The 12,639-nt window shown below is 44.0% G+C and overlaps 1 protein-coding gene across 2 annotated transcripts in view; it reads left to right on the top strand.

The window, feature by feature from the left end:
* Window positions 1–4,855: 4,855 nt before the first annotated feature.
* LOC110441722 (galactoside 2-alpha-L-fucosyltransferase 2-like) overlaps window positions 4,856–12,639 on the top strand; it is a 19,385-nt gene continuing 11,601 nt past the window's right edge. For both annotated transcript variants that reach the window (XR_002461907.1, XM_021484954.1), the window contains exon 1: window positions 4,856–5,355. Coding sequence is in view for 1 of the 2 variants with exons in the window: in XM_021484954.1 (XP_021340629.1) it covers window positions 5,113–5,355 (243 nt within the window). In the remaining variant the exon portion in view is untranslated. The remainder of the gene's footprint in view (window positions 5,356–12,639) is intronic.

The raw sequence follows: 12,639 nt of genomic DNA, 5'->3' as shown, positions 1-12,639 counted from the left end.
CCTTCCGTGTTTACGGAAGTGTGTTTTTTTTTTTACAACGGGATTCCAACTGCTACTGGCGTTGTTTGTACCGATATATTGTATCCTTTATACTGTATAACTTAATTTTGTTTTAATTTAGCGTTTTGCTTTATTTTGTGCCGTTTTGCGACCAGGATCCGGCCACGTATTCGCGTTTGTTTACGTTGAGATGGAGACTCCTCCTTCTCAAGGGCGTTGTCCGGGGGGGACATTTATTCGATGCTTCCGACCCCCACCCTTACAGTCCTAGCTGTCGGTCATTTGCCGTACCTGGCAGCCGGCTCCTGCCGGTGGTTCTTCCCGCCCGCGAGGCTAAGCCCTCGGAGAACACCAGCGGGATCTTGACCTCTATTGAGTCTTCCCTGGGGTTCGTTTCGGCGGGTTCGGACCGTTCCGGGGCCGTTGTAAAGCAGGTTGTTTCTTTGGACCCGGACCTTTCTCTCACTCCCCCCCCTCCCCCCTTTCCGTTTTGTCGGTCGACGTGGGTGAGGGTTCGGGCTCTGTCCCGAACCCCGCGGTGACTGAGGGCCTTCTCTTCCCATTTGTGGTGCCCAACCTTACACAGGAATGTTAAACAGGCCAGCCATGTTGTGTCCGCGGACGCTTCTGTTTGTAGCCTCCTGCCGGTCCGCTCCACTCCTCAGGGTGTAGTTGTCGCAGACCGGTCCCCGGCAGTTTTGTCTGCTCCCGGGGTTCACAGGATCCCCGATGTAGCCCCTGGCGTGGCGAAAGCGTCTAGCACGCCGTCCACCACTGTGCAGCATTTGCTGCCCGGTCCGGTGGTTAGTGATGCCTCGGCCTCGCTAGCCTCGGCTGGACTTTACGGTGGTGTGAGCACTGGTGTAAAAACCTATGCTCCCAGCTCTATCCCTTGTGCCTCCTCCCCGGGTTTTCCTATGGTAGGTACCAGCGCGGCTGCGTTTGGCTTTGCCGGGGCACGCTGCTCCCCTGGTGGGGCTTGTTTTACTGGCCCTACAGGTTTTGGCCTTGCTGTAGGTCAGTCCTTGTCCACTGTCTGTCGCCGCTCCCACGCACAGGAGGGTCCGCCGATGTGGTTTGGGAAGGGCTAGATTGGCCCCCTCCGGACTTGCCAGTAGTCGGTCGGCTGTCCCATTTCGTTCCTCAGTGGAAGGAAATCACATCAGACAGTTGGGCCTTAGGGGTTGTGTCCAATGATCTCTGCATCCCGCTCCTTCTAGATCCACCTCTGGCGCGAGAGCCTATCTTTTTTCCTTCTCCTTCCGATCCTGGAAAGGTGGAGGCTCTCAGGTCGGAGGTTCAGGCCATGATCGCGAAGGGTGCGATCGAGGAACTTTCACCGGACCGGTGGTCTCCAGGGTTTTACTCCCGGGTCTTCCTCGTGAAGAAGAAGTCCGGTGCCTGAAGGCCTATTTTCGGCCTCAGTACGTTCAACACGTACGTCGATTCCCCGCACTTCCAGATGGAAACGCCACGACGCATCATTGCGTCAGTGCGTCGAGGGATGTGGGCTACGTCCATCGATCCGAAGGATGCTTACTTTCACATCCCTGTCAGGAGGTCGGCCAGGAAGTTCCTCAGGTTCACTTTCGAGCAGAAGGTTTAGCAGTTTCGCGCTATGCCCTTTGGCCTCACTACGGCCCCCTTGGTTTTCACCAAGTTGTTGCAGGTAGTAGTGGGGCACCTCCACAGTCTTGGGGTAGATGCACACATCCACTTCGACGACTCCATGTTGCTCCAAGTGGATCCAGTTATCCTGTCTCGGCTGTTCCAGTCTCTCCAGCCCGGTCGCTCTGATATCTCTGCGGCGACCATCTCGCGCTGGATTGTTCAGACTGTTCGAGCTGCGTATGAGTCGGCAGGGGATCAGTCCTTGCGGTTGTCAGGGGTTAGGGCTCACGAGGTTCGCGCTTTAGCTACTTCGTGGGCCTTATTTAATGGTTCTTCTTACGCTGAGGTCATGACAGCTGCTGTTTGGAGGGGTCATTCTACGTTTACGGAGTTCTATCTATTATCTTTGTCGGGACAGTCTTACGGGTTGTTTTCTTTGGGCCCTCTTGTGGCTGCCCAATACATTGTCTGTCCCCCCTCTTCTTTTGCATGAGCCTCATTATGTCTTCTCTGCGTGATCCGGAACGCTGGTCGTAAACAGGCTCTGTGTCACAAAAGAAAAGGTATTTTGAATTTTTCCTCCGGGGATATGGGTCCTATTGTTGGAACCCTTCATCTCTCCATGGAGACACCACTGCGGTAAGTCGAATTCGAATTATAATGACTGTGGTAACGTATTTTGAAATAGAATTGAGGTTTCTCTTGTGAAACCAATTTCTATTATAAATACTAACCACAGTCAATAGTTGAGTTCCCTCCCAGCCTCCCCTTGTCTCCTTTGTTCTCACTTTTTTGGGCTTTGGAATCATGAAGTGGGAAACATTGCTTCGTTTCTAATCACGTGCGTGAATACTGCCGTCTGATTAGTGGGTTTCCGGGGGTTCCCCATGGAGGGGGGGATTCTTTATTTACGTATGTAAAGAGCCAAGTAAGGTTGGAATATGCATTATAATGACTATGGTAAGTATTTATAATAGAAATGTGTTTCACAAGAGAAACCTCAAGTTTCCATTGTCGGAAAAACTGTACACGGAACTTGAAATGTTGTCAAATCACCTACTAAATGGCTTGAGAAAAGTTCTACTCAGAAAGTGATCAATGAAATTCCGGATTGAGTGTCCAACATAAAAGCTATATTGATCGTCGTCTTTTTCAACACGGCGCTTTTTAAATCATTTCAATACAGAAGTAATCCCACCTGAATATACAATAGACGTATACAATAGTCACCTACATTTTCAAGCTGGCAACATACAGTACATTTAACTGTGTGTGTCGTGACTGTGCACTACTAAGAAGATTATATTCGTGTATTAACCATGAGAAATAAAGAAACTCTGAGAAATAAAGAAACTCTGTTGAACGTCTTTTCCAGCAGTTATAACGGTCTCGGTGATCACAACGACCGCTGTACATAGGAGTCTCATGGTTCACTCTCTCGCGTAGTCAAGCTGGTAGATATGTTGCTCTCTCTTTTAGTTTCACAGTACTTATATAGATTTATTATTATCTAGCCGACGTATTTGTTTAATTGACAAAGTTATGGGCTGTTAAACAGTATTCTTTTAAATGCTTTGCAAATTACATATCAATATTTGTGAAATGGTGCAAGGCAAACTATCAAGTGTTGTTCCCATCGTTTCCTTCTGTACTGTGACTATATCAGATGACCTCTCCCCTTTATGTACTGTGACTACCTCAGGTCACCTCTCCCCTTTATGTACTGTGACTACCTCAGGTCACCTCTCCCATCTATGTACTGTGACTACCTCAGGTCACCTCTCCCGAATTAAATGACCGACTCATAACATGCAATGACCACCACATCTAAATCGTAGCAGAACTAGACTGGGTCGTTCCCCGGCGACCAGGTAGCTCAATTAGCATAGCGTCCGTCTAGAGTTCGGAAGGTCCCGGGTTTGAACCCCAGTCTGGCCGGGCATTTGTCCTCTCGTTTTACATATAGTGAAAAGACTGGCATATAGACCGAAAAAAACTCCATATTTAATCAAATATACACATCATTAAATGATTCCAATTAATACAATTTGCAGCTTAACATTCAGCTAAACCCACATTCAAATATTGATTTAAACCTGATTGAACATTTAATAAATAATATACGAACTAGGGGAAGTAACCACCTTAGTCATGATCCTAATTCTGCTGTTTGTGTCTGTGTTCAGAAATATATTGAGTCTACTAACAAATTTTGAAATAACTGTTAATTATTGTCCCAATGTGTATGTATACATGTCTACATGAATACTCCTTCAACACGGCTCCTGCCCTGGGTTGTCAATGACTGGGTTAGCACACAGTGGTGGTGTGTATGGACATTTTAGTGCTGCCCAGTTATTATTGTTATCTGGAGTAGGAGTGGTGATGGAGGACTTGTTGGTGTTACAAATTATTCAACTAATAATATTTAATATTTACTGTATTGAATGAAGGTTCCAGTTTTTGATACTAATATATGATGTAAAATTTAGAAAATTTGATTATTTACAAATGCAGTATACACACATTGCTTTCCAATTTGAAATATATTTCATATATATACTGGTTACTGTGTGAAGAAAAAATAACAAAAAAAACCCCAAATGTATTTGTTTTATCTCAGTAATTTTTTATTTTTTATTTATTTTTTATTTTGCTTAGTTCAGAGATAGATAGAGACTATAATACTATTAAGTACTATTTAATGTTCCAAGTCAGTGCTAATATGTTAATGTCTAAATTATAATTATATTTTTGTGAAATGTATGTAACCCAGGGGAGAGGGCTTGTATAGGCATAGCCTGTTGCCCAATTCCCATTAAATCAATTGATTTAATAAAATATTTTGAAACGAAAAAATTAATACAATAATACAACATATTGTTCACAATTAACCACCACCTCTATCAATTCCTGTAAAGAAGGCACGTATTCATCATGTACGAAACATTTGGTAGTCAACTGGCAAAGTGTGGGTCAAAAACAGGAGAAGGAAGGGAGACAATTTAGTAGGTATGAGGTGTCCAGTGGAGGGGGTTCAAAAGTCGCCAAAAGCTGTAAATTTGTAATTGGACTCAAAAAGGTCGGGCAGCCGCTATAAAACTGCGTTCCCCGGCGGCCACACCTTATGTCCATGGTAGGTTATTTCATGAACAGTCCTGTTTAATACACCTTCTATGTATGTGTGTATACACGTCTGTCATAACCAGTTGTAACCGAGCTCATGGGTCCTCTGCCTATTGTATTATATTCTAAAGCACATGTACTTGTTCAATGACAACGCTTATTCGCATTCGTGACCCCGATCGTCATTGATTGCCTTATACACACCTGTGTATATCCGTACGTGCTGTCGTCGTCTATATTGACTTGTGCATCAACATTTGACTAACGCTGCATCTGGAAGATACCTGTATTCCCATAGCAACTGTACGTGTTATGTAGTCTATGATTGACGAGTGAGCCTATCGATCTACCGTACGCACACCTCTGATTGTGAACATGCCGGCAATTAAATGGTTTCCGTTCTGGAGACATATACCAGCCAACTCTAAGTTTACCGTGCTCATCACGTGCGGTGTAGTCGTTATTGTCGTGTTCACTTTGAAACTGTTTTCGGAACTACATTTTGCCGTACAACGTTCATCGGCCCGTGGACCATCATGTGCCGAAATCCAACAGGGGCACGACCGTCTGATGGCAAGTGTAGAGTTTTCGGGGGGACTCGGAAACATCATGTTCCAGGTAAATCAAAGATTTAGATTCTTTTATATTTTGTTGTGTTTCAAGACAGGTCGGAGAAATGATTTATATAACAGTACAACATAGTACAATGAAATAAAATAAAATATTTAAAGCAATTTGATAGATTGACATACATTATAACGCATGTAGCACAGCGATATATAGGTACATGAACGTATAGGGCAAAAAAAACCAATGTTTACACACGTGTGTACAAATCACTATGAATCAAGTTCTATTTATAGCTGTGCATTGAAATACACCCTAATCGTACTGGAGTTGAATACGGTGACAAACATAGGAACGCCTCGTATTACAATGAGATATCGGTAGATTATAACCAATTACAGCATGATATTATGATACATAACAATACTACAATGACATAAATATACTACAATGTCATCCGTTATATGTTCAAGTACTAGAGTGTTGGGGGAGGGGGGGCCGGTAACAAGTGTTGATCTAAACCAACACGTCAAACATTACTCCTACTTAAAGTACACATGTAACATGTGCCTCTGGTAAAATAAACCTTATAATGGGCCCGATTGAGAGGAAAAGGAGGTTACTTTCGAGTGACCAGTACAAAAACGGTCAGTTTGGCTGATTTTTGGGAGAGTGAGATTACTTGTTTATTATGGTTGTTGACTTCTTAACGCTTGAATCTAATGGTGTCGCGCTCCTTTTAACAGCTAAGCTTGTTTTTTTAAAGGTTTATTTATATATATCTGAACTTCTTGTCACATAGCGGTTTAAAGGTATTTCTGGAATGTTTGATTAGAGGTACGTAGTATACATGTACATGGAACACTTGTTTAACGGTGTGAGGAGAGTTAACCCTGCACTACTTGCTACAGTCGTGAGGCTATCTACCGATGACCATACCCATACAGACCCCTGTACACTACTTGCTACGGTCGTGAGGGTATGTACCAATGACCATACCCATACAGACCCCAGCTGTACACTATCGATGACCATACCTACACAAGTTCAAGTTCAAGACCCCTGTCACTACTTATTTAGGGTCGTGAGGGTATGTACCGATGACCATACCCATACAGACCCCTACACTACGCCAGTCTGTGTTGACACCGTTGATAAGTCTATTTGAGGTGGAATTTCTATTGAAACGTTATCGTCCGGATGCGATATTGATTTGATGGGGCCAATTGATGATATATACGAAAAGAGCGGAGAGCTTTCGTTGTCGAAAAGTTGACCCAACCTAATTTTCCTGCATCAAAAACAGCATTTCTAGTTGACGTACGAAAACATGCTTAGTAACGTTGGAAAGATGGATAATTTGTCCTTTAAAAACCTCCTATATGCACATAAAATGTATTTTCCTTCCGCGGACATGATCTGCATTTCCTTCAAAAACACACGTTATTTCAGAGTTTTTCGCTGTCATCGTGTCACTTACATTCATGAGGTTGACGTCAGCCTCGTGCCGAAACATGCAGTGTTGGTAGGCTGGTATCATCATTGGGGTGTCATTTTTACCGAAAGTCGATCTAAACCCCTAAAACATGTACCATAAATCTGAACACGTTAGTTGGGGTCCAAATATATCTGTAACAAATTATAAGGTTCCTGTGGGTCACAGGGGCCGGACACATAAGCTGGCTGTGGATATAGAGGAATATACACAGGGGCCGGACACACTAGATGTGGATATATAGAAGATACACAGGGGCCTGATACACGATGTGTGGATATAAAGGGCTATACACAGGGGCCTGATACACGAGGTGTGGATATAGAGGGATATACACAGGGGCCGGACACACGAGGTGTGGATATAAAGGGATATACACAGGGGCCGGACACACGATATATGGATATAGAGGGATATACACTGGGACCGGGCACACGAGATATGGATATAGAGGGGTATACACTGGGACCGGGCACACGAGCTATGGATTTAGAGGAATATACACATGGGCCGGACAAACGAGCTGTGATATAGAGGGATATACATGTACACTGGGACCGGGCACACGAGCTGTGGATAAAGAGGGATATACACTGGGACCGGGCACAGGAGCTGTGATATACAGGGATATACACTGGGACCGGGCACAGGAGCTGTGATATAGGGGGATATACACTGGAACCGGGCACACGAGCTGTGGATAAAGAGGAATATACACTGGGACCAGGCCCACGAGATATGATATACAGGGATATACACTGGGACCGCGCACACGAGCTGTGATATAGAGGGATATACATATACACTGGGACCGGGCACACGAGCTGTGATATACAGGTATATACACTGGGACCGGTCACAGGATCTGTGATATAGAGGGATATACACTGGGACCGGGCACACGAGATATGATATACAGGGATATACACTGGGACCGGGCACAGGAGCTGTGATATAGAGGGATATACACTGGAGCCGGGCACACGAGCTGTGGATAAAGAGGGATATACACTGGGACCGGGCACACGAGGTGTGGATATAGAGGGATATACACTGGGACCGCGCACACGAGCTGTGATATAGAGGGATATACATGTACACTGGGACCGGGCACACGAGCTGTGGATATAGAGGGGTATACACTGGGACCGGGCACACGAGATATGGATATAGAGGGGTATACACTGGGACCGGGCACACGAGCTATGGATTTAGAAGAATATACACATGAGCCGGACAAACGAGCTGTGATATAGAGGGATATACATGTACACTGGGACCGGGCACACGAGCTGTGGATATAGAGGGGTATACACTGGAACCGGGCACACGAGCTATGATATACAGGGATATACACTGGGACCGGGCACACGAGCTGTGGATAAAGAGAGATATACACTGGGACCGGGCACACGAGATATGATATACAGGGATATACACTGGGACCGGGCACACGAGCTATGGCTTTAGAAGAATATACACATGAGCCGGACAAGCGAGCTGTGATATAGAGGGATATACATGTACACTGGGCCCGGGCACACGAGCTGTGGATATAGAGGAATATACACATGAGCCGGACAAACGAGCTGCGATATAGAGGGATATACATGTACACTGGAACCGGGCACACGAGCTGTGGATAAAGAGAGATATACACTGGGACCGGGCACACGAGCTATGATATACAGCGATATACACTGGGACCGGGCACACGAGATAGGATATACAGGGATATACACTGGGACCGGGCACATGAGCTGTGATATAGAGGGATATACACTGGGACCGGGCACACGAGCTGTGATATACAGGGATATACACTGGGACCGGGCACATGAGCTGTGATATAGAGGGATATACACTGGAACCGGGCGCTCGAGATATGGATAAAGAGGGATATACACTGGGACCGGGCACACGAGATATGGATATACAGGGATATACACTGGGACCGGGCACAGGAGCTGTGATATAGAGGGATATACATGTACACTGGAACCGGGCACACGAGCTGTGGATAAAGAGGGATATACACTGGGACCGGGCACTCGAGCTGTGGATATTGGATATAGAGGGATATACACTGGGATTGGACACACGAGATATGGATATATAGATATACAGGGATATACACTGGGACCGGGCACAGGAGCTGTGATATAGAGGGATATACATGTACACTGGGACCGGGCACACGAGCTGTGGATATAGAAGAATATACACATGAGCCGGACAAACGAGCTGTGATATAGAGGGATATACATGTACACTGGAACTGGGCACACGAGCTGTGGCTAAAGAGGGATATATACTGGGAGCGGGCACACGAGCTGTGATATAGAGGGAGATACACTGGAACCGGGCACACGAGCTATGGATAAAGAGGGATATACACTGGGATTGGACACACGAGATATGGATATATAGGGATATACACTGGGATTGGACACACGAGCTGTGATATAGATGGATACGCACTGGGACCGGGCACACGAGATATGGATATAGAGGGATATAGACAAGGGCTGGGCACACGAGATATGGATATAGAGGGATATACACAGGGACCGGGCACTCGAGCTGTGGATATTGGATATAGAGGGATATACACTGGCACCGGGCACTCGAGCTGTGGATATTGGATAAAGAGGGAAAACCACTGGGATTGGACACACGAGCTAGAGGGATATACATGTACACTGGGACCGGGCACACGAGATATGGATATATAGGGATATACACTGGGATTGGACACACGAGCTGTGATATAGATGGATATGCACTGGGACCGGGCACACGAGATATATGGATATAGAGGGATATACACAAGGGCTGGGCACACGAGATAAAGGTAGAGGGGTCGTAGTATTATATACAGTCACAGGGTTTTTTGACTGAAGAAGGTCCAATCGAGGCTGCGAGAATTACTCCTTCTGGAAAAGAGTGACAGCTAGGAGCACGTTGGTGCAATCTTAGGCATTTGAGAGAACAGTGTAGCTCTACGTGTATTATCATTTGAAACCTTACAATTACATAACGTAAGGTTAGGTTTCAAATGATATTAACGTGCTATTTTATTTAAATGCTGAGCATGGTAAGGTTAATAGGCCATTACAAGTTTAAACGTGTGTCACGGCCGCTTTCGGCTGTTATTGTAGCAAGTGAACCACAAAAGTGTTCAAGTTCAAGTTTCAAGTTTTTTATTTCCGAATGCAAATCAGCGTATATGGTAATTGATACATAGAATACAAAACATATTTCAAATTTTCAAGATGTCGGAGGACAATTCCATATAAGCAATTATCACATAAAAAGAATACATAATTTAGCAATATTGTGTAACCCGGTAAAGAAACGAAGTGTAAATCCTTTGTTTGTGTACCACACAGAAGTCTTACGCGGTAATATTTACATTCTGTATGCTTGGACCTGCGTATTGATACACTTTAATGACGTAGCACAGGGCGTAAATGTTACACGTCCGCCGTGAAACAGCCCTAGGTGTAGTTTAGTTATGCTAATATGATTACCACTGGACATGATAGGCTTCATTCTAATTCTCAAATGAGGTGTGTAAGGTACATGATAATAATATCCGACGTGTGCTAGTTCTACAAATTAAATTTGAAAATAAAACTATATTCTGTTTGTTTTGTTGTCATGCTGTTGGTAGGACATCCACCGGAAGTTTTACATTTTCCCGCGAAAACACGCTGTTCTCTCTACTGCGTTGCCCCCATGCACAAATATATTATGCTTGCTTCGGAAAATTCAAAGCACTTAAAAATGTAAATATAAGGAATGAAATTTAGTTTATCAACATTCATGAGGTCATAACAACATTGGCTTTCTGGACATATTTACCAAGAATAGCTAACGCGATTCATGGAATATGTACAACAAGCCAATGTCGTTATGACCTCATGAATGTTGAAAAAATAACTTTCATTCCTTAACAGAAACGAAGTATAAATTCTGTGTTTGTGTACCACACAGAAGTCTTACGCGGTACAGAAACGAAGTATGAATTCTTTGTTTGTGTACCACACATCAGTCTAACGCGGTACAGAAACGATGTATACATTCTGTGTTTGGGTACCACACATCAGTCTAACGCGGAACAGAAACGATGTATACATTCTGTGTTTGGGTACCACACATCAGTCTAACGAGGTACAGAAACGATGTATACATTCCGTGTTTGTGTACCACACAGAAGTCGAACGCGGTACAGAAACGATGTATACATTCCGTGTTTGTGTACCACACAGAAGTCTCCACACAGAAGTCTTACGCGGTACAGAAACGAAGTATAAATTCTGTGTTTGCGTACCACACAGAAGTCTTACGCGGTACAGAAACGATGTATACATTCTGTGTTTGTGTCCCATACAGTAGTCTAACGCTGTACAGAAACGATGTATAAATTCTGTGTTTGTGTACCACACATCAGACTAACGCGGTACAGTAACGATGTATAAATTCTGTGTTTGTGTACCACACAGAAGTCTAACGCGGTACAGAAACGATGTATACATTCTGTGTTTGTGTACCACACATCAGTCTAACGCGGTACAGAAACGATATATACATTCTGTGTTTGTGTACCACACATCAATCTAACGCGGTACAGAAACGAAATATAAATTCTGTGTTTGTGTACCCCACATCAGACTAACGCGGTACAGAAACGAAATATAAAGTCTGTGTTTGTGTACCACACATCAGACTAACGCGGTACAGAAACGAAATATAAAGTCTGTGTTTGTGTACCACACATCAGACTAACGCGGTACAGAAACGAAATATAAATTCTGTGTTTGTGTACCCCACATCAGACTAACGCGGTACAGAAACGAAATATAAAGTCTGTGTTTGTGTGCCACACATCAGTCTAACGCGGTACAGAAACGAAGTATACATTCTGTGTTTGTATGATGTACAGTAAACATTCTGTGTTTGTATAACAAAAAGACGTCTAACGGGGTACGAAGATTCTGTGTTTGTGTACCACAAATCAGTCTAACGCGGTACAGAAATGATGTATACATTCTGTGTTTGTGTACCATACAGTAGTCTAACGCGGTAAAGAAACGATGTATAAATTCTGTGTTTGTGTACCATACAGTAGTCTAACGCGGTAAAGAAACGATGTATAAATTCTGTGTTTGTGTACCACACAGCAGTCTAACGCGGTACAGAAACGATGTACAGTAAACATTCTGTGTTTGTGTAACAAAAAGACGTCTAACGGGGTACGAAGATTCTGTGTTTGTGTACCACAAATCAGTCTAACGCGGTACAGAAACGATGTATACATTCTGTGTTTGTGTACCACACATCAGTCTAACGCGGTACAGAAACGATGTATACATTCTATGTTTGTGTACCACACATCAGTCTAACGCGGTACAGAAACGAAATATAAAGTATGTGCTTGTGTACCACACATCAGACTAACGCGGTACAGAAACGATGTATACATTCTGTGTTTGTGTACCATACAGAAGTCTAACGCGGTACAGAAACGATATATACATTCTGTGTTTGTGTACCACACATCAGTTTAACGCTGTACAGAAACGATGTCTACATTCTATGTTTGTGTACCACACATCAGTCTAACGCGGTACAGAAACGAGGTATAAATTCTGTGTTTGTGTACCAGACAGAAGTCAAACGCTGTACAGAAACGATGTATACTTTTCTGTGTTTGTGTACCACACATCAGTCTAACGCGGTACAGAAACGATGTATAAATTCTGTGTTTGTGTACCACACATCAGTCTAACGCGGTACAGAAACGATATATAAATTCTGTGTTTGTGTACCACACA

The sequence above is a fragment of the Mizuhopecten yessoensis genome, unplaced genomic scaffold, assembly GCF_002113885.1.
Source record: "Mizuhopecten yessoensis strain PY_sf001 unplaced genomic scaffold, ASM211388v2 scaffold716109, whole genome shotgun sequence".
Classification (NCBI taxonomy): domain Eukaryota; kingdom Metazoa; phylum Mollusca; class Bivalvia; order Pectinida; family Pectinidae; genus Mizuhopecten; species Mizuhopecten yessoensis.
The sequence above is the reverse complement of the archived record's forward strand: the minus strand, read 5'-3'. Positions and strand labels throughout refer to the sequence as shown.